We start from the raw sequence: 23,057 nt of genomic DNA, 5'->3' as shown, positions 1-23,057 counted from the left end.
CCACCGCCCCCATCGATCAACCTCTCTTACATACCCTCCCCTGCCAATCACACCCCTTTTGTACAGCCTTCCTCATCAATCACCCCCTACCATGTCTTCCTGCTGATTATGGCCCTGGCTGCGGAATTCCCCATTTGCCTCCCGCCACAGAGCTCCCTTCTCCACCCTCCCTTCAGAGCTCTACCCTTGCCTCGCCACCCTTGTCACAGCCCCACCCCAACTCGTGCTTCACCCCCACTCAGATTCCACCCTCTTGGCACTGTCCCTGGCACAATTATGACCGCTGCCACCCTCCCCCCGACTCCATCCCGACCCCCACCAACTCAATTTTTCATTTTGTACACAATCTTCCCAGCTCACTGCGGTGATTGATTGGCATGACAAGCTGGTAAGATCACACCCAATGGGCTGAATGGTCCCTTTCTGCATTGTAATTTTTCTCTGGCATTGCAGCAGTTCAGTGCTAAAGCTCATTATCACCACTTGAGGCTAGTGGGGAAAAGATAACAAATATGATTTTGCCAGTGTAACCTACAACCCGAGATCGAATATTAAAAAACAAAAAGTATTGAACATTACAGGAATTGAAATGACCAAGTACTGTGTTAGAGAGTGGTCCAAGGCTTCTGGGATAGAGTTGATAGTTGTTTGTGCATGTCTGCGAAGGGTAACAGGTCAGCATTAAATAATAGCAAGGGGCGAAATGAGTCAATTGGCTGCAGCATTTGGGCCTTCGACTAATTTATACAGAACTTTGGATCCGCAGATTTATTGACTTGGGTGGAGCTCATGAGAATGGAGATTGCACATGTTTTGCATAAAAAGCAGGCTTGGTATATCTAACACCTTTTTACTCTCCGACTTCATTCCTCCTTTAAAATCTAGCGTAAACAAGTCACTTCCTGTTTATGACAAAATGGCAACTGTACATCAAGTTCAAAACGTGTAAGTTGTTCAACTCTCAGACATGAAAAGACGCGTAACTTAAACATGTGATTTTCGACATATTAGAGAACACTGTGAAGGGCAGTTTTAATTTTTATGTAGAATACTTCTGAAAGAGTGCTTAATTAATTTGTGATTAATTTCATAGTGCATGCAGAGAGGTTCTCAGTCTTCTCCAGTCCTGTTACTAGAAAAGTGGCAAAGCTGACACTGTTTTATGTCAAATGATCAACTCATCATATGGTTTAGCAGATTGCCGGCAGTCAGTCATTAATACTGTGAAGTTTTACTCACACAATATGTTGTGCCCACAAAATGTTTAGACTTCATGCACACAAATCTATACCAGTAAAATGCATGCTGTTATCTCACCAGCAGGAAGGCATTCTTGTTCTCAATTGAGTGTGTTGTTGTACAAAAAAATTGTACTCTTGGCTTTTCAGTTCTTGCAGCATAAAATCATTCCTGTGACCAACAAAAGGCTGTTGCAGCAGGCGAAGAATTTAGGAAGATGCCTTTCATTGAGTCTGAATTAGTGTGCTTTTTTGCATAAGTAGCATTTGCATGTCTTGTATGAACAAAGTGCAAAAAACAACCACATCCCAAGTCTGACTTTTGAAAAACTGAATAGATATGCCAACTCTAATGTGCACACTGAGCATGCGTAATGCTGTATATGTTGCAATCATGAATGTATTTGCCTAAGGGGTCAAGGGATATGGGAGAAAGGTGGGATCAGAATTTGATGATCAAAATGAATGGCAGGGCAGGCTCAAAGGGCTGAATGGCCTACCCCTGCTTCTAGTTGCTATGTTTCTATTCCTATTGAAAGGTCTGCTGGATCTGCACAGCTGTTTTCACATCTCCCTACTGTTCCTTTCAAAAAAATATGATGTTGTGAAAGGATTACCAGCCGGACAGGCCACAACATTTACAGCCCTTCACAGCGATTATCATCCTTCTGCTGCTCAGTTGGTGGTTATATCTATATGGCAGGAAGGTTTCATAGGTTATCACAAACCATACCACGAGGTGGGGTTACAGACACAAGGAATTGATTGGCTGTCAATGCAGAATTTAGGACCTTGACTGTCTGGAGGTGAGTTCTGACTGAGAGACAGGAATACAACCAATAAGACAAAGTATTTCTTTGTCTTTCCATCAAAAAACCTCTGAAGCTGGGGGCCAATGTACGTTTCAGAAGTAAGATTGATAGATTTCAGTAAGGAAAGGGTATTCAGGAATATGGAATGAAGGAGGGTTCAGGCAACTAAGATCACCGATAATCTGATCAAATAGTGGAACAGGCAGCTGAATAAAATGTATTTCGTTGCAAGTCAAAAGGGAAATATATGATTCTATTTTGAAACATAATGTGACTCAGGAAGGAATGAGATTCAGCTGCATCGAAGGGAAAGGGAGGGGAGGAACATGAAGAGAGAGAGCTCAGTAAGTAACTTCAATCTTTTTATGAATGAAAGGAAGAAAAACTTTTATTTAATGCAATTCATGACCAGAAATCTTAAAACACTTTAAGCCACTGAAGAGCTTTTATCAAACAAAGGCATTTGTAATCTCAGAAAAGAGGCAACCAATTTGCACATAGCAAATTGTTTCGAAAAACAAAGTTAGAATTTTTTTTTTGTTTACTTTATTCCAATCCAATCAAGTCAAATTAAAGCCAATTCAGAGTCCCACAAGTTGGAACATTCCTGATCCAAACATACAAGACAGTGTTCTCACCTCCTGTCTTGGGCTTGATCTACATGATCCAAGCTGATTGGAGTAGGTGGAGCTCCTTCTCCAAGGCTTGATTAATTTGCATCTTCGCCAAAAGGTTGAGATGCTGCTTCAAAAAATTGCTTCAAAAGAAGCTGAAATGTAACCTAATGACCTCAACCAAGTGCAGCATGTCGATACGACACTTGATATTAGCCAAAAGGCCAAGAAGCGATCATTTCTTTCTCTGATGTTGTTTGAGGGATAAATATTGTCCAGGACACCAGGGATAAACAAGCCTGCTCTTGTTCAAAATTTTACCGTTTTGGCTAAGATCAAGTGTAGAAGCAGTTGAAGTCATTAGGTTACATTTCAGGTTACATTTCAGCTTTATTTGAAGCAATTTTTTAAAGTGGCAGCTCAGCCTTTTGGCGAAGAGATGCTTGGGTCCCCAAAACATTCGCTGAGTTTCTGAATTAATAGTCCAGTGCAAATGAGATCAAGCCTTGGAGGAGGAGCTATGCCTACTCCAATCAGCTTGAATCATGGAGATCAAGCCCAAGACAGGAGGTGAGAGCCCTGTCTTGTTAGCTTGGATTGGGAATGTGTCAACTTGTTGAATCTCTGAATTGGACTTGATTGGATTGAATTGGAACAAAAACAAAAAAAAGTTCCCTTGTATCTTTTACGTTCACCCAATGACGGAGCCTCAGTTTAACAGCTCATCTTAAAGGAAGTACCTCTGAAAATGCAGCACTCCCTCAGGATTGTACTGTCAGAATAGAGTTTTATGTTGAAGCCATGGAGTCAAACTTGAATTCAGAACCTTGTGACTCAGATAATGAGACTTTGCTGATATTCGTGATATGTGATAAGTGATGCAAATGGTTCTATCAGGAAATATGGATTCATGATTACTTTTGCACAAGATGTTACAATGAGACTGCGTTAATATACTGTGTTCTGGAATTGAGGACAACATTCAGCTGAGAAGAATGCAATTGAAGTGCTCCCAAATGCAGAGCTCCTATGTGAAATAAGTTTGGAGATGCTTGTTCAAATATTAATGTATCTACAGCACAAATCGCCAATCTATCTGCCAGTGCAATTTTTAAATGGTTAGTGTAAAAAAATGTAATTATTACTACTGAAGGAATTGCGGAATGTTCTTTTGGGTTTCGGGTTGAAGAAGATTTTCTTTTATTCTTTTGTGGGACATGGGCATTGCTGGCTAGTCAGCATTGTCCATGTATTGTCCATCCCTAGTTGCCCTTGGAGGACAGTTGAAAGGCAACCACATTGCTGTTTTTCTGGAATCGCATGTAGGCCAGACCAGGTAAAAATGGCAGAATTCCCTTTGTAAAGCACATTAGTAAACCAGATGGGTTTTTACTCACCAACTTTAACAGATGCACCATAGAAAGCATTCTTTCGGGTTGTACCACAGCTTGGTATGGCTCCTGCTCTGCCCAAGACCGCAAGGAACTACAAAGGTCATGAATGTAGCCCAATCCATCAGACAAACCATCTTCCCATCCATTGACTCTGTCTACACTTCCCGCTGCCTCAGCAAAGCAGCCAGCATAATTAAGGACCCCACACGCCCCGGACATTCTTTCTTCCACCTTCTTCCGTTGGGAAAAAGATACAAAAGTCTGAGGTCACGTACCAACCGATTCAAGAATAGCTTCTTCCCTGCTGGTATCAGATTTTTGAATGGATTTACTTTGCATTAAGTTAATCTTTCTCGACAACCTTGCTATGACTGTAACACTACATTCTGCACAATCTCCTTTCCTTCGCTATGAATGTTATGTTTTGTCTGTATAGCAAGAAACAATATTTTTCACTTTGTTAATATGTGTGACAATAAATCAAATCAAATCAAACAATCGACAATGGTTTCATGCTCATCAGTAGATTCTTCATTCCAGATATTCTTCATTGAATTCAAATTTCACCACATGCCGTGGTGGGATTCGAACCTGGGTTCCCAAAACATTAGCTGAGTTTCTGAATTAATAGTCTAGTGATAATACCACAAGGCCATCACCTCTCTATATTTAACAAATTTGTTGGGATGATCCCACATTATCTAGCCCTAATCCCAAGGATTCAGCAATGCTCCAGAACAAGCAAGGAATAATGCATTTGAAAAGTTTGTCTGCACTGTCAGATGCAGCTAATCCAACCTCTTCTTGAATAGATCAGGAGACATGTCATGTGTGATTTGCTCAAGCAGTAATAAACCCTGTCTGGATTGCTTGGTGCTAAATTATTTAAATCTCCAGTATTCAACTCTTGTTTTGAGGAGCATCCAAATATAATTTTTCACAAGTTAATTTCACTAGAAGTTTTTTAAAGAGTCTTGCATTCTGAGATGTCTGCATCTTCAAAGGTTCATAAAATTTTTTGGTTCGTTTCAAGAAAATGTCATGTCTTTCACAGTCCAAAATGGTCTGGTCAATTGTAAATTTATTCAGTGCTTCTACAGCCCAAAGATTCTCAGTCCAAAGATGTGCCGGTTAGGTGGATTGGTCATGCTAAATTGACCCAAGGGTGATTAGCCAGGGTAGCTATGTGGGGTTACAGGAGTAGGGCCTGGGTGGGATCGTGGTTGGTGCAGACTCGATGGGCTGAATGGCCTCCTTCTGCACTGTAGGATTCTGTGATTCTATAAGATAACTTGTATTTGATTACTTGTGATGGATCAACTGACAATGGAACGCGAGAATCACCAGAAAGGATGACTTTGCAGACCAAGTGGCTGAATGCCGAATTGGCTGGTTACTGGCCGTGTCTTAGTGCATTACCTAATTGATCTTGGGCATGTTTTGTAAGTCCACCTTCTGCTGGTAAGGTAATTGTTTTGTATTCATTGCTGCTTGATGCATTTTCAACAATTTCTTTTCACCTGAATCAATGCCTCTCTCAACAACCTTGGGGAAAAAAGTACATCTTTCTGTATCCACTACACAGTTGGAGAATGAATAAGAGGATGAGTATTGATGTGATTGAGAAGTCCTTTGAAAGTTCAGAACTACCAGGAACATGGAGAAGGGAATCAGAGAAAGGAAGAAATGTACTGATGTTGCACTTGCACTCCGTACAGTGCTTGCTTTTCGGCTTGATGTCTTGCAAAATGCAAGAAAGATGTTTTATCACTTGGTGAAGGGAAGCAAGAGCTGACATGAGCCAATTTGAAACATAGGTTCCTTGACTGTTCCTGAAATCTGATTTAAATGCAAACTCTGTTTTTATTTCTGTTGATATGACACGTCACAATATTTCAATAGTTCCTGCAAAATTTTGGTTATTAATTGCAGGGATATTTTCTTTTGGATACACAACAGATTTGTGACTTAATCAGAAAGAACTTTGCAGCACCTTTAGTAAAGAGCTGTCGTACTGAACCTTGAAGAAATTTACTTCATAAATGAGAAAACCAATATATTTATTCCTCCATCTTCTGGGGAATTCAGATATTGAATTTTGACTTGTACAGGTTGAGAGAGAATGAGATAGTGTGTTCAGATGAAACATGGACTCCAAATTGTGAGGGTGGACTTTTCCAATCAACCCACTGCATGTTTTGTGGAGCAGAGGTGGCTTGCCATTGGTGAACGGCGGGATCTTCTCATCCTGCCAAGGGTTTACCCTTGAATGCACCCTTCACCGCTGGGAAACCCGCAACTTGAGTACACCATTGCCAGATCTGAAGATCCCATTCATTTTCTGTGCCTTTGGCTGGAAGAAAACAGGATGTGTTGAATATTGATTTCAAAACAAACCTCTGCTTATTAATTTGCCCTCCAAAAATAAGATGTGATTCAATCTGATAGCTTTCAAAATTGCATGATTGTAATATAATGACTGCTGGTGTGTTCATGCAGAGCACTGCTTCTAATTTTGTCCGCCATATTTATCTAACAGGACATGAAGTATGTGTTGATAATGGTGGATCCTGATGCCCCGAGCAAGGAAAATCCTAAATACCGATTCTGGAGACATTGGTTGGTGACTAACATCATGGTAAGTGGCGTCCAATAACTTACATAATTAACTTGCTCATGATGCAGTGCTTCATGTTTTGAAATTTTGCTTTGAGATTTGTTTTTATCCTTGTGCTTTAACCAAACTGCAGCAGCATGATGGCTCCAGAAGTGGAGTGTAGCTCTCCCAATTAGCAGTCACAATTCTTAGCCCAGTGTTCGCTGTTATGTAGAATACATGTTTCTCATGTAAAACAAGGGAGATATCCTTCATTGTCCTTGTTGATGAAATGACAAATAATAGTTGTTAATATTCTCATAATCAGGTGATGAAACAGATTAAGGTGCTTCGATCTGGTCTCCGAGGAAAGGCATCACAACTGTGATTTTAAGCCTGGAAGGGGAACAATATTAATGTTCTGATACTGATTTTTTTGGATTTTCATTTGGAGAAACAGCCCTCTGATTTCTTTGAATTCACACTTCTGACCAATGCACCATGGTTTTATCAGCTTTCACTGTACTCCATCCCATATCAAAGTTATTTGGGTGGGGACATTGCTGATGTTATTGAAACTCTGAAATTGATTGTAATTGGGATGCTTCAAGTCATCATTGTTCACTGCTGTGATAGAGAGCCGGTGTGGCAATTACATTTGGTCCAAGAGTGGACAGTAACTTTGGAATTCTGTGAATGAGAAAATACTGAATTGACATGGAGTTGACAGTTCAAAACTAGTTCTTAAACTGAATCTACTGGATATTTCCCTTAATTGTATGCTTTTTTATTCACTTTAGTCTCTCCTACACATGTGGCGAATGGACAAGCAGACCGTCCTTTGATCTTTGGAACCGAGGCAAGACAGTGGAATGTAACCCATTCAAATCTGTCTGTTTATCCGGTCTCATTCAAATAAGGTTATACAACTCAACCCAGTTCCAGTTCTCTTCCCACACCTAGTGGTGCACTAAGGCAGACTTTCATCTGCTTCCATAGTTGATTATTCGTGAAATAGATTGCGAGTCTGTTGCCAGAGGATTATCGCTTGCGGAGCACCACACTCCACATGAACCATGGCTGACCAGGAGCCTCTGTCGCTCTTACTGTTTGCCATTGGTGTGTTTGGAAGGCATGATTACCTCTATAAATTCCATGGGCATCTCAAATCAATCTCCCTCTGGGGCTTGTTTAATATCAGTTACCTTGGTAACAGGTAATTGCACACCCAAGTGGAACTTGTCCCCCAAGCCCTTCATAAGGCAGACACCAAGAAGGGTCTGCAGAACTATTGACATGACTTACAGAAGGATTTGCAGGTTGGCACTCCATCTGTTTGGCTGTGTTATGAACTCATCTTCCTTCACTGTCAAGTCCTGAGACAACCCAATCTCCAGTGAATATGGATTCCCAACACAAGTTCCCAGAAGTTAAAATAAACTGGTATTAAATTGATAACTTTACTCAGAGGTAATAAGATTGTTGTGCAACAATTGGGAATAAGCAATCATTCTCTGTGCCGTATAGTGGGAGGTTCCATGCAAATCTGTAAATCAGTGTTTCCTTCTTCTTCACTGACACCACTTACTTCGATGAGCGTAAAAAATTACAATTCACCAAAGAACAAAGATAATTTCAACACAGGAACAGGAACTTCGGCCCTCTGACCCTGCACCGACCATGCTGTCTGACAGAACTAAAACCCCTTACCTTCCAGGGACCATATCCCTCTGTTCTCACCCAATTCATGTATTTGTCCAGACACTCATTAAAGCTCACTATCGTATCTGCTTCCACTACCTCCCCCAACAATGAGTTCCAGGCACCCACCATCCTGTGTAAAAAAAAACTTGCCTCGTATATCTCCTTTAAACCTTGCCCTATGCTCCCTAGTAATTGACTCTTCCACCCGGGAAAAAAACTTCAGACCATCCGCTCTGTCCATGGCCCTCATAATCTTGTCGACTTCTATCAGGTCACCCCTCAACCTCCATCATTCCAGTGAGAGCAAACCAAGTTTCTCCAATCTCTCCTCACAGCTAATGCTAATGTCAGTTAACATCTTGGTAAATCTTTTCTGTATCCTCTCCAAAAAGTAAAAGCTTTTACAAATATGTCAAGAAGAGAAGGCTGACTCAAGCGAATGTTGGACCCTTAGAGGATGAGAGGGGGGATTTAGCGGTGGGAGATGAGGAAATGGCTGAGGCTTTCAATAAGTTTTTTGTCTCGGTCTTCACAGAGGAGGACACGAATAGTTTGCTGGATCTTAAAGATCGAAGGATGATAGGAGTTGAGGGCCTGAATGCGATTACTATCACTACAGAGGTAGTGCTTGATAGACGAATGGGACTGAAGGTGGACAAGTCCCCAGGACCGGATGGAATGCATCCCAGGGTTCTAAAAGAAATGGCAGAGGTGATAGTGGATGCCTTAGCAATTATTTACCAAAATTTGCTGGATTCTGGGGAAGTGCCGGAAGATTGGAAAATGGCTAATGTTACGTCGCTGTTTAAAAAAGGTCGCAGACAAAAGGCAGAGAATTATAGGCTGGTTAGTTTAACGTCTGTAGTTGGAAAAATGCTCGAATCCGTCATCAAAGAAGAAATAGCGAGGCACCTAGGAAAGAATGGTTTGATCGAGCAGACGCAGCATGGATTCGTTGAGGAGAAGTCATGTTTGATGAACTTATTGGATTTCTGTGAGGATGTGACTGGTGCGGTAGACAGCGGGGAGCCGGTGGATGTGGTATTTCTAGATTTCCAAAAGGCGTTTGATAAGGTGCCTCACAAAAGGTTGTTTCAGACGGTTAGGGTGCACGGAGTTGGGGGTGAGGTGTTCGCGTGGATAGAGGATTGGCTGTCTAATCGGAAGCAGAGAGTCAGTATCAATCGGTGCTATTCTGATTGGTGGTTGACGACGAGTGGAGTGCCGCAGGGATCGGTGCTAGAGCCTCAGCTATTTACCATTTACACAGAAGATTTGGAGGAGGGGGCTGAGTGTAGGGTGACGAAATTTGCTGATGACACGAAGATGAGTAGTAAAGCAAATTGTGTGGAGGGTGTGCAAAGTCTGCCGGGGGATCTGGATAGGCTAAGTGAGTGGGTGAGGAACTGGCAAATGGAGGATAATGTTAGCAAGCGTAAGGTTATCCACTTTGGCAGAAATAATAGTAGGAGGGATTCTTATTTAAAAGGCGAAAAGCTGCAGCATGCTACGGTGCAGAGGGTCCTGGGGGTCCTTGTGCACGAGACGCACAAACCCAGCCTGCAGGTGCAGCAGGTGATCAATAAGGCAAATGGAATGTTGGCCTTTATAGCGAGGGGGAAAGAATATAAAAGCAGGGAGGTCTTGCTGCAACTGTACAGGGTACTGGTGAGGCCGCAGCTGGAGTACTGTGTGCAGTTTTGGTCGCTGCACTTGTGGAAAGATATATTGGCCTTGGAGGGAGTGCAGAAGAGGTTCAGTAGGCTGATACCGGAGATGAGGGGGTTGGACTGTGAAGAGAGACTAAATAGACTGGGTCTGTACTCGTTGGAGTTTGGAAGGATGAGGGGGGATCTTATAGAGATGTATAAGGTAATGAAGGGGATGGATAGGGTAGAGGTAGAGAGATTCTTCCCACTTAGGAAGGATAGCGAGACTCGAGGGCACAACCTCAAGATAAGGGGGGGGCGCAGTTTAGATCGGAGTTGAGGAGGAACTTGTTCACTCAAAGGGTGGTGAATTTCTGGAATTCTCTGCTTGTTGAAGTGATGGAGGCTCCCTCGCTAAATATATTTAAGTCACGGGTAGATAGGTTTTTGACAGACAAGGAAATTAAGGGTTATGGGGAGAGAGCGCCAAAGTGGAACTGATCCACTTGAGATCAGCCATGATCTTATTGAATGACGGGGCAGGCTCGAAGGGCTAGATGGCCGACTCCTGCTCCTATTTCTCATGTTATTAGGTTCAAAGCCTCCACATCCTTCTGGTAGTGTGACAACCAGAATTGAACATTATATTCCAAGTGCGGCCAAACTCAAGTTCTATAAAGCTGCGTTGTGTCTTGCCAATTTTTAAACTCAGTGCCCCGGCTGGTGAAAGCAAGCATGCCGTATGCCTTCTTGACAGACCGACTGACAGATAATTTACAAAAAAAATGACTCAGTAGGTTGAAATTTGCCTGGATACAATCCTGACATCAGCCTCACTTGAGTTGGGAAACTTCAAATGGCTGTAGTGGGACATTATCTTCTCTGAAAGGTGGTCAATTTACAAGTTCCTCTTGGAGCCCATCAAATTTGCACTGATGTAGCTCTTGAGGCTAAAGGAATCAAAGAATAGGCGGGGAAAGCTATAACAGGTTACCGAATTGGATGATCAGCTTGATCATAATGAATGGCAGAGCAAGCCCAAAGGACTGAATGGCCGACTTGTGCTCCTATTTTCTATGTTTCTAAATGTGGCTACTTGATGCTACTGGGAGGGTGCGCTGTGCAGAGATGCTTCAGTGAGATTTGGACAAGCTGAGTGAGAGGGCAAAAGTATTTCAGATGCAGGATAAGTGTGAGATTATTCACTTCAGTGGCAAAAAGAGATATGTCCCTGGCGCTGTGCTAACCAGTGTGCCACCATACTCCCCCATAATGAATGGTGGAGCAGGCTCAAACAGCTGAATGGCCCACTTCTGCTTCTATTTTCTGTGTTTCTAAGTGTGGCTACTTGATGTTGCTGGAAAAAATGCAACAGTCCAGGAACATATTGTGAGGCTGGCCCAATGCAAATCAATAAAGTTTTTTCCTCATGTAAGAACATAAGAACATAAGAAATAGGAGCAGGAGTAGGCCATCTAGCCCTTCGAGCCTGCCCCGCCATTCAATAAGATCATGGCTGATCTGTCGCTGCTCAGTTCCACTTTCCCGCCCTCTCCCCATAACCCTTAATCCCCTCTCTTATCAAAAACCCATCAACCCGCGTCTTAAAAATATTTAGCGAGGCAGCCTCCACCACTTCAACGGGCAGAGAATTCCAGAGATTCACCACCCTTTGAGTGAAGAAGTTCCTCCTCAACTCTGTTCTAAACCGCCCCCCTTTTATCTTGAGGCTGTGCCCCCTAGTCCTACTGTCTTTTTTGAGCGGGAAGAGTCTCTCCACCTCTATCCTATCCATCCCATTCATCATCTTATACGTCTCAATGAGATCTCCCCTCATTCTTCTAAACTCTAACGAGTACAAGCCCAGTTTATTCAGCCTCTCCTCATAGCTCACCCGCCTCAACTCCGGTATCAGCCTAGTAAACCTCCTCTGCACTCCCTCCAAGGCCAAAATATCTTTGCGCAGGTGCGGCGCCCAAAACTGCACACAGTACTCCAGCTGCGGCCTCACCAATGCCCTATACAGTTGCAGCAAGACCTCCCTACTTTTATATTCAATCCCCCTCGCTATGAAGGCCAGCATCCCCTTCGCCTTCCTGACCACCTGCTGCACCTGCAAGCTGGGTTTTTGCGACTCATGCACAAGGACCCCCAGGTCCCTCTGCACCGTCGCCTGCTGCAGTTTTTCGCCCCGTAAGTAATAGTCCTTCCTACCATTCTTCCTACCAAAGTGGACCACCTCACACTTGCCAACATTAAATTCCATTTGCCATTTCCTGGCCCATTCGCCCAGCCTATCTAGATCCTTCTGCAGACTCTCCACACCCTCCGCACAATTTGCCGTTCCCCCCAATCTTGGTGTCATCAGCAAATTTCGACACCCTACACTTGGTTCCCTCCTCCAGATCATCTATATAAATGGTAAAAAGATGAGGCCCCAGCACTGACCCCTGGGGCACTCCACTAGTCACCATCCGCCAATCCGAATAGCACCCGTTGACCCCCACTCTCTGCCTCCTATTTGACAACCAATCCTCTATCCACGCTAACACCCTACCCCCAACTCCATGTCCCTCGACCTTCTGCAACGTACCTCCCCTTACCCATGGATTCCAAAGCCATTAGATACGGAAAATTCAACCCAACATCTTTGGTGGTGGAAGTAAGATTGCGAATTCATAGTTAGTGAAATTCTGGGTTTGCGTCCGTGGAGAACCATCCTCAGAATACATTTATAATAATCTTCCTTCGAAATTATGAAGTGTAATAGATGCAGGGAAAATGTATTTCTATTTAAAAAAGATAATTCCCCGTATTTCATTAATGTATTCAAAAAGGGAACATATTGAACATATGGCCATTTCTATTCCTGTGAATATTTGCTCTGAAAGTTACTATAATATGATAATCATTTCATAGAAATATCCTGTACATATTGTGTTTACAACACTATCGATGTCTGTTAACACACCTGAAACGTGGAGTGAATCAAAAGATTAACATATAATGAGTTAGAATTCTGGAACCAAAAGAAATGGATTTTGTTTATAGATGTGTTGCTCGAGCTTCTTCTTGCATGGAAGGGTATTATGTTTCTTAACAACTTGTAGCTGATGTGTACCGATGGCCACTATTTTAACAGCAGGGCTAAATCCTGACTTGGAACAAATGTGCGTTCTGAGCTGCAGCTGGAGCATGGTAGCTCTTTCCCTGGTGCCAGCCACTGACATGGCTATCGTCAGACCCATCGTACAATTAAGGATGGCAGGCTAGCTTTCTGGCAGCTCTGCAGCCACCAAGAGAGATAGAATCATAGAACCCTACAGTGCAGAAAGAGGCCTTTCGGCCCATCGAGTCTGCACCGAACACAGTCCCACCCAGGGCCTACCCCCATATCCCAACATATTATACCCACTAATCCCTCTGACTGCTGCCGAGTCTGTCAGGAGAACAAGGGGGCACCTCCGCTTTGGGGTGGCCTCAAAAGGGAACAAGAAAAATCTGAAGTTCAGACAAGACCTGTGATGGGAGGGGTAACCACCATGTCGCTGGCGACCTCCCATGTGATTGGGAGTGAATAGGGACAGGAACTGTGTCACAGTTGTTCCTGTTGCCGGTAAAAAGATCCAGCGGCACCAGGGAGCCCTTCCAATCTGGCTTCCTGGAATCTTATTGGTCACATCCGAATCCTCCTCCCATAGAACATAGAACATAGAACATTACAGCGCAGAACAGGCCCTTCGGCCCACGATGTTGCGCCGACCAGTTACAAAAACAATGACCCACTAGCCTATACCAATCCCTTTTCGTCCATAAACCTATCCAGAGATCTCTTAAACGCCCCCAAACTAGACGCATTTACAACTGCAGCAGGCAGGGCATTCCAATCCCTCACCACCCGCTGGGTAAAGAACCTACCCCTGACATCCGTCCTGTAGCTACCCCCCCTTAATTTAAAGCCATGCCCCCTCGTGCTAGCTTTCTCCATCCGAGGAAAAAGGCTATCACTATCCACCCTATCTAAATCTCCAAGCCTGTCACCTGGGTAGCTGGTTAAATCTTGTCTGAACTCTGTTCAGTTGTTAAAAAAAAACAGTATTGTGCAGTGATCATTTTAACATTGTTCCATCCTCAACAAACCCCATGTATTATTAAGTTTTTTGGAAAGAAATTCAACTTAACGTTTGCCATCTTGCTTCTCACTTGTTCATCTTGCACTCTGGATACTTTACCCATTCTGTCCACTTGTTCAAATTCAGAGTGCTTCACCTATTCAAGTTCAAAGTACTTCAGTTTGGTTTCATTCCTGACCTCTTAATTCATATTGGCCCAGAACCCTTCTTAGGGGATAACAGCAGCAGCCAAATTTGTAGTACCACAGTTGGCTCTGCAATAAGAACATAAGAACATAAGAAATAGGAGCAGGAGTAGGCCATCTAGCTCTTCGAGCCTGCCCCGCCATTCAATAAGATCATGTCTGATCTGTCATGGCTCAGTTCCACATTCCCGCCCTCTCCCCATAACCCTTAATCCCCTCTCTTATCAAATACAGATGAGAAGCAATGGCGTAGAAATGCAATAGTTATAGGGGATTCAATTGTAAGGGGGATAGATAGGCGTTTCTGTAGCCGCAAACGAGACTCCATGATGGTATGTTGCCTCCCTGTTGCCAGGGTCAAGAACATCTCAGAGCAGTCACAGGATATTGTGATGGGGGAGGTGAACAGCCGGTTGTCGTGATACATTTTGGTACAAATGACATAAGTTTTAATAAAAAGGGCTAAGGTCCGAAAGCAGAATATAAGGAGCGAGGAAGCAAGCTGAAAAATAGGACCTCAAAGGTTATCTGAGGATTACAACCAATGCCATGTATATGTCAGAGTATGAGTAGCAGGATATATAGGATGAATACATGGCTGAAAAAATGGTGTGAGAGGGAGGGTTTCAGATTCCTGGGGCATTGGGACCGTATTGGAGGAGATGGTGTGCAAACTCAATGGGTTACATCTGAGCAGGACCAGGATAGCAGTATGGCAGGGGAGGATGGGAACCTTTGTTAGAATTCAGAGCAGGAGGAATCAAGAACAAGAGAAAGTGACACAAGAATAAGAAAAGTGATGAGCAAAGAATTCGAAATGAGCAAAGAATCAGATAAGGACAGTAAATATTAGTAGGAACAGGACAAGGAACTTTCAAAGGACTAGCCACATGGTTTTATACCTGAATGCTCAGAGCATTCAGACTAAAATGGATGAATTCGTTACGCAGATAGATGTAAAGGGTTATGATATAGTTGGGATTACGGCGACATGGCTCTAAGGTGACCAAGGATAACAGTCCGTACTGCTGCCTCAACGCCAGGGACCTGGGTTCGATTCCCGGCTTGGGTCACTGTCCGTGCAGAGTTTGCACGCGTCTGCGTGGGTTTCCTCCGGGTGCTCTGGTTTCCTCCACAGTCTGAAAGACGTGCTGGTTAGGTGCATTGACCATGATAAATTCTCCCTCAGTGAAACCAAACAGGCGCCGGAGTGTGGTGACTACAGGATTTTCACAGTAACTTCATTGCAGTGTTAATGTAGGCCTACTTGTGACAAATAAATAAACTTTACTTAATTTACTTGAAAAATTGAGGGCTGTTAATTGTTTCGGAAGGACAGACAGAAAGGAATAGGTGGTGGAGTTGTATTGTTGATTAAAGAAGATATTGATACAATATTGAGGAAAGATATGATCACAATGTGGAACCTGTATGGGTCGAGTCAAGAAGTCCCAAGGAGCAAAAAACATTGGAAGGGATGACAAACAGACCACCAAAATGTCGTGATGATGTTGGGAATAGCATTTGACAAGAAGTTAGAGCTGATAAAGGAACATCTGTGATTCTGGGTGTCTTTACTCTGTATATTTGTGAGTCAAATTAGTCACATAAGAACATAAGAACATAAGAAATAGGAGCAGGAGTAGGCCATCTAGCCCCTCGAGCCTGCCCCGCCATTCAGTAAGATCATGGCTGATCTGAAGTGGCTCAGTTCCATTTTCCCGCTTTCTCCCCATAACCCTTAATCCCCTTGCCTACCAAAAACCTATCTACCCGCGTCTTAAATATATTTAGCGAGGTAGCCTCCACTACTTCAACGGGCAGAGAATTCCAGAGATTCACCACCCTTTGAGTGAAGAAGTTCCTCCTCAACTCCGTTCTGAACTGCCCCCCCCCCCGATCTTGAGGATGTGCCCTCGAGTCCTGCTGTCCTTTCTGAGCGGGAAGAACCTCTCCGCCTCTACCCTATCCGTCCCCTTCATCATCTTATTTGTCTCAGTAAGATCCCCCCTCATCCTTCTCAACTCCAACGAGTACAAGCCCAGTCTATTCAGCCTCTCTTCATAGTTCAACCCCCTCAACTCCGGTATCAGCCTAGTGAACCTCCTGTGCACTCCCCCCAAGGCCAAAATATCCTTGCGCAAGTGCGGCGACCAAAACTGCACACAGTACTCACACTACAGTAGAGGAGGAATTTCTGGTGTGTTTGTGAGATGGTTTTCTGGACCAGTGTGCTAAGGAACCAACATCTCAGGGCACCTTAGACTGGGTATTGTGCAATCAGTAAGGCTTAGTTGTCAATATAGTTATGAGAGCATCTTTGTGGAGAAGTGACCATAATATGGTAGAATTCTTGAGGTAGTTGATTCTGAGACCAGGGTCCTGAATCTCAACAAAGGTAATTATCATGGTATGAGGCACGTGTTGGCGATGATGGACTGGGAAACATTACTGAAAGGAGGGACAGTGGACAGCCAATGGCAGGCATTCAGGGTACAAATAGGTGAACTCCAAAGGTCCCTATTTGCCGAAAGGGAACGATGGCCAAATCATGGCTTGCAAGGGAAATTAGAGATAGGATCGTATGGGATTCAAAGAAGAAGCATACAAATTGCCAAGAATAAGCCACATACCTGAGGATTGGGAGCTGTTTAAAATTCAGCAAAGGTGGACCAAGGGATTGATTAAGAACAGAAAAATAGACTATGAAAGTAAGCTAGCAGGGAACATAAAAACTGACTGCAAAAGTTTCTATTGATACGTAAAGTGAAAAAGATTGACGAAAATGAATTACTCAGAAATGGGGGAATTAACAATGGAGAGCAAATAAATGGCTGAGGAACTAAATTTGTACTTCGCTTTTGTCTTCACAAAGGAAGACATGAATAATCAACTGGAAGTTCTGAGAAACAGAAGTTTCACTGAGGAACTGAAGGAAATCAGTGTCAGCAGAGAAATGGTTGGGGGGAAATTCAGACAGAGAAATCTCCAGGGCCTGATAATCTTCATCCCGGAGCACTTAAGGAAGTGGTCCTTGAAATAGTAGATCCATTGGTGGTCATTTTCCAAAATTCTTTGGACTCTGGAATGGTTCCTACAGATTGGAGGGTAGCTAATGTTAGCCCACTATTGAAAAAGAGAGGTAGAGGGGAAACAGAGTGCTATAGACCAGTGAGCCTAAAGTCGGCAGGAGGGAAATCACATATTGGTGAGGCTGCACCTGCAGGATTGTGTGCAGTTTTGGTGTTCTTATCTGAGGAAGGGTGTTCTCGCATGAGGGAGTGCAGCAAAGGTTTACCAGGCTGATTACTGGGATGGCAGTTCAGTCAGATGAGGACGGACCAATTTGGTTAAGACTGTATTCATTGGATTTTGGAATAATCTCATTAACACAAAGTTCCTTTAAGCATACAGGCTGTGGTCAAACACAGACGCTCTGCTCTGTACGTCTGCTTTCTCCTCAGAATCCCTCATTGCCTATCCCCTACCAACGATTGCCACATGAAAATTTCCAAACCTGACTCCCAAAAACATGCTGTAAAACCATCTCTCACAATAATGCTTTCCCTTCGAAGTTTGCATTCCAGAATGTAGTCCACATTTTTCCAAATGGCATCTTTGAGCAAAGCTTTTGCTCCATTTTAATAGTGAATTCCGTCGAGGATTTTAACTTTTACTTCCCAGATCCTCGTAAAACGGCACCGAATGTTTTATCAATGCCCCCCACCCCCCCTCCCAAAATTTAGCTGCTTTTTTAACTCCAGTTGCTAAGCAATGCTCACATACCTCTGCTGGACTATTTATTTTTCACACTATGGCCTTCTCGAAGCACAAAATAAACATTGTTGGAATTTAACCAGCCCCGACGCATACAAACACCTTTGTCCAGCATGAATCTAACTGTAGATTTTATCCTTCCAGGCACAGAAACATTAAATTAGACACACTTAAAACTGTATCTTGTAATGTTTGTTAATACAAATGTAAACCCTTTAAAACCACCGTTGTTTTCCTGACATATAATATTCTTGGTCCTGCAAACAACTGTCTGCAGCCTCACAACTCCCCACTCAGCTCCTCAATTTTGTATTCAACAGCCTCCAGCCTAACTTTGTAATACTGCAGCTGGAAAAAAGCACGATGCAGGGATAACGAACAATACCACAGGAGGTTGTATCGGAACTATTGAAACCCTTCCAATGCAGCATCTTTTCAGCTGGGTCTTTGGAACTGTGAAATTATCCAGAAGAATACTTTTCTGGCGATTGCTGCTCTTGAGTTGCGTAGAATTAGTAAAGTGCTTGGTCGGCAGATCGCTTTTTTAATTTCATAAATGTACGTAAATATTTTTGAAATAGAAAACGACTTCTTTCTATTTTTGGTATATCTTGAGCATACCACTGTATTCTTCAAAAGGTTGACATTTGTTATCTGTGTTTTAGTCAAGCCTTTTTTTCAGAAAACATTGTGAAATCTGTGGTATCAATCAGCTGCATGTGTTAAGAGAAAAAATGCAACAACCAGGTGCACCTTCATATTTGTGTTTTGGTGGGTGTGTTGGAGGGAAATGATCGGAGAGCTCAAATAGCAGATACCCTTTCAGCCAGCCTTTATATTGCTTTAGCCTTCATAACTCTGACCAGTATTGGCAGAATTCATGACTGCTGAGATTTATACAACTGAAGTGCTCTAAATTTGAATATCATTGTAATTTAACCCTGAATTTAACTGTAGAATAGTGGGGCAACGTTTTTCTCGACTAGTTATCCTGTTCTAATTTTTGGCTGGGGTAGGTAACTGGAATTCTTACATCATCTATCTTGAACTGTTCTAACAATGTACTCCAGAATACACATAATCATTGCCTTACAATTTTTACCAGCCACAGTTGTTTATCTTGAAAGATTTCAAAAACATTCTGATTTATTTCTGAGCAGAAACTAGATTCTCCTGCAGGCAGTTTGACTCCACTGTAAGCGCAGTCAGCAGATTGTAAACATGGAGACCCATTTGAAACAACCCTTTGTATCCAAGCAACAGAGATCACACCAGGAAAGTGACATCTTGCTGTCTATCTGCCTCTGAGATACAGAATCCTCTTCTTTGGGAATCATGCGCCATATATTTATTTGCATACGAGTAAACCTTGAGGTTGGTGATGCAGATATTAGTTGGGTAAGGATTTGTGACCAGAATTGCTCCACAAGGTAAAGTACCTTTTGTGTGAGCCAGTAAGCTGAGGCAAGGCATTCATTCACAGTGGGGAAAATGCGATGATCCTGTAAAGTTGTTCTTGCACAGATCATGTTGCATGGTTCAGTTAAAATTGACGTACTTGAGAGAAAATCACCTGGCAATGTTCCTGGACAAGAAATGTCAGGTAATGGAAGGCAGCTCACTACCACCTTCTCAAGGGCAACTCGGGATTGGCAATAAATGCTATGATGTAGAGATGCCAGCGTTGGACTGGGGTAAGCACAGTAAGAAGTCTCACAGCACCAGTTAAAGTCCAACAGGTTTATTTGATAGCTTCTTTGTGGCTTGTCATGAGACTTTTTACAATAAATGCTAGCCAGCTAGCAACACCGATGTCCGACAGTTGAATATTTTTTTAAAAACTCCTAAGTACCCATAATCACTGATACCATGTCCCCTCATATGCTTGTTTAGTATTCCCTGAAATGCATTTATATCATTTGCTTCAAGTACATTCTGTGGTTGAAAGTTCCACATTTTTAAGCTGCATTTGGAGTATTGCATGCAGTTCTGGTTGCCACGCTATCAGAAAGACGTAGAAGCTTTGGAGAGAGTGCAAAGAAGGTTAAACCAGGATGTTGGCTGATCTCAAAGCTATTGGCGATGAGGAGAGATTGAATAAACTTGGATTGTTTTCATTGGAAAGATGGAAGCTGAGGGGAGACCTGATAGAAGTCTGCAAAATGATGAGAGGCATAGACGGGGTGAATAGTCAATTACAAGGGGGGCCCAAGTTTAGGGTGAGAGTCATAGAGGTTTACAGCATGTAAACAGTTCCTTTGGCTCAACTTGTCCATGCCACTCCTTTTTTTCAACTGCTGAACTAGTCCCAATTGCTTGCCCATATCCCTCTGTACCCATCTTACCCATGAAACTGTCTCAACATTTTTAAAAGTCAAAATTGTACCCGCCTCTACTACGGCCCCGAGCACCTTGTTCCAGGGACTCACCACCCTCTGTGTGAAAAATTTGCCCCTCTGGACCCTTTTGTCTCTCTCCCGTCTCACCTTAAATCTTTACCCTCTAATTTTAGACTCCTCTACCTCACATTTATCTGAATTAAATGCCATCTGTCATTCATCAGAGAGGGGAAAAGTTTAAGGGAGATGTGTGGGGCAAGTTTTGAAGCAGCAAGTAGTGGATGCCTGGAATGTGCTGCCAGAGGAAGTGGTGGAAGCAGGCACATTAGCAAATTTTAAGAGACATCTGGACGGGTACATGAATACGGAAGGAAGAGAGGGGAACATTATGGTCGACACTGGTTCAGAGGGCCAAAGGGTTTGTTCCTGTGCTGCACTTTTCTTTGTTCTTGGGTGAAGGTTTCAGTAGGTCTGGCAGCCTCTGTGGAGAGAGAAACAGAGCTAATGGGAGACTGGTTTGTATGATGGATTGGGCTTCATTCACAACCCTTTGTACTTTCTTGCAGTCTTGGACAGAGCAGGAACCATACCAAGCTGTGATACACTAGGAAAGGATGCTTTCTATTTTCTTGAACTTGCTGTTTTTATTTCAGATTTCTTACACCCACAGCATTTTGCTTTCATTTTAAGGTTTCTTCTGAATTCTCCATTGGATTTCTTGTTGACTATCTTTTATATTGATGGCCCCTAGTCATACTCTTCCCCAAAGAGGAAAAATTCGCTCTCTGTTCACTTTGTCAAAACCTTTCATAATTTTGAATACCTCTATTAGGTCAGCCTTCTCTTATCAAGAGCAGATAAGACAGTCTGTCGATCCTTTCCTGTGGTACATCCTTGATGTTTTTTGGTATCATTTTTCAATATCTTCTTTGCATGTTCCCAGTGCCTCTGAATCCTTTTTGTCAGATGGCGATCAGAACTGTGCACAATATTCCGAATGTAGTTTAATCAAGGTTCAGTACAGGTTGAGCATAACTTCTCAGCTTGTCAGTTCTATCCCTTTCATAATAATGCTTTAGTGCTTGGTTGCTGTTTTGAACAGTTGCTAAACTGTGGCACAAGTCACAGTTTGGAATTGTTTTATTTGAATTCTGAGGTCTCTTTTTTCTCGACTCGACTGAGACTTGCATTGTACAGGTAAGAAGTGGCCTCCTTATTTTTCCAAAGGTGAAGTACTATCTCACACTTACCATGTTTAACATTTTGTGGAATTAAATTAAAGCTAAGTAAACTGTGTTTAGACATCTCCATAAGGTTGCCTTTGAAAGATATTGAAATAATATTTATAGAAAAGAATGTGCTCTTGAACAGATGTTTCATATTTTTAATGAGGATGTGGCAAACAGTCTAAGAAGTTATGTGGAGAATGTGAAAGTGAAATGATTAGCTGCTATTTCAATAGGTATATGTTTGTAACTATAAGTAGCTGCCGGGAATTGTGTTATTTATAATTTACAAGTTGTCCTTAAAATACCTTTGTTATGTATATTTTTGCCAGCACTGCTGTGGAGGCTTGTTATGCCAATACCAGTACTGCTGGTAAATTTTACTGTGAGACCATCTACTCTGGTTTCTGCCCATTCAAAACACCCACCTACACTATATTTCTCAGCAGTTGACAAAAAAACTCATCATCATCACAATTTTATTCTGATATGGAAGTCCTTTTGTGTCATGATTCATCAGAATGGCTTGGAATTGGTTCTCACAGAAAATGTATGACTGAATTGGCCAGCCTACCAGTAAAGGGTCGCCTTCTTTGGAAGTGGAATGCCCTTGGATTCTTCAATTTGAAGCAAATTTATAACAGGGTTGTTCTGACTCTCCCATCTCCAGGAAAGTCAAGGAATACAAAGCAGAAGCATTTAGAAAAGCGGAATAAGTTCCAATGTTGTGAGCTGTAATTCACTGAAGCTGCTGCGAAACGAATTCCCAAGTTTCATGCGTGTAGAGTAAACATGACTATATTATAAATGATACAGATGTTCTTGTTTTTACTATCATGAATAATTACAGGCCATATAGCAATGATTAGTACAGAACAATCTGTTTAAAATGCTTGATACACAGATGTTAATTTGAACAGCTTTTACTGTTTATTTGGCTGTGAGTTTGTGCTGTACATCTAAACAAACAATTTATAAAAAGAATTTCAATTTAGTCCTGTACATTAATCGAGAAGGGGTCAACCACATGCTGAAGTCCCAAAAACAAGGTAAGTGCACATAGAACATTGGGCATTTTGGAAGGTTTACACATTTAAAAGTGAAAGACAACCGTGGGCTTCAAATCGTCACAGAAGTGGAGAGAAAGATGTTTAAGCAGATCATAAATACTACTTCATGCCACCGCCTGCATGGTAGACTTTTACTACATAGAAGCCATTTGGTCCAATAGATCAGTGGCCATGTTTATGTTCCAAATTAACCTTTTCTCACCTTCATTCACCATGACCTCTGAATGTTCCTGTCTCCCTCTAGCTTTTTCTTAAAATACATCTGTGCCTTTCGTCTCAACCACTGCTTATCAAGTCATAGAGGTTCACAGCATGGAAGC

The 23,057-nt window shown here is 42.5% G+C and overlaps 1 protein-coding gene across 7 annotated transcripts in view; it reads left to right on the top strand.

Moving 5' to 3' along the window:
• The window catches only part of pebp4 (phosphatidylethanolamine binding protein 4), a 417,145-nt gene that overhangs the window by 140,834 nt on the left and 253,254 nt on the right, over positions 1-23,057 (top strand). For all 7 annotated transcript variants that reach the window (XM_080217125.1, XM_080217127.1, XM_080217120.1 and 4 more), the window contains one exon: positions 6,598-6,696. In XM_080217125.1, coding sequence (XP_080073251.1) covers positions 6,598-6,696 — 99 coding nt within the window. The remainder of the gene's footprint in view (positions 1-6,597; positions 6,697-23,057) is intronic.

The sequence above is a fragment of the Carcharhinus amblyrhynchos genome, chromosome 34 (genome assembly GCF_965287045.1).
Source record: "Carcharhinus amblyrhynchos chromosome 34, sCarAmb.v2.hapA, whole genome shotgun sequence".
NCBI lineage: Eukaryota > Metazoa > Chordata > Chondrichthyes > Carcharhiniformes > Carcharhinidae > Carcharhinus > Carcharhinus amblyrhynchos.
The sequence above is the reverse complement of the archived record's forward strand: the minus strand, read 5'-3'. Positions and strand labels throughout refer to the sequence as shown.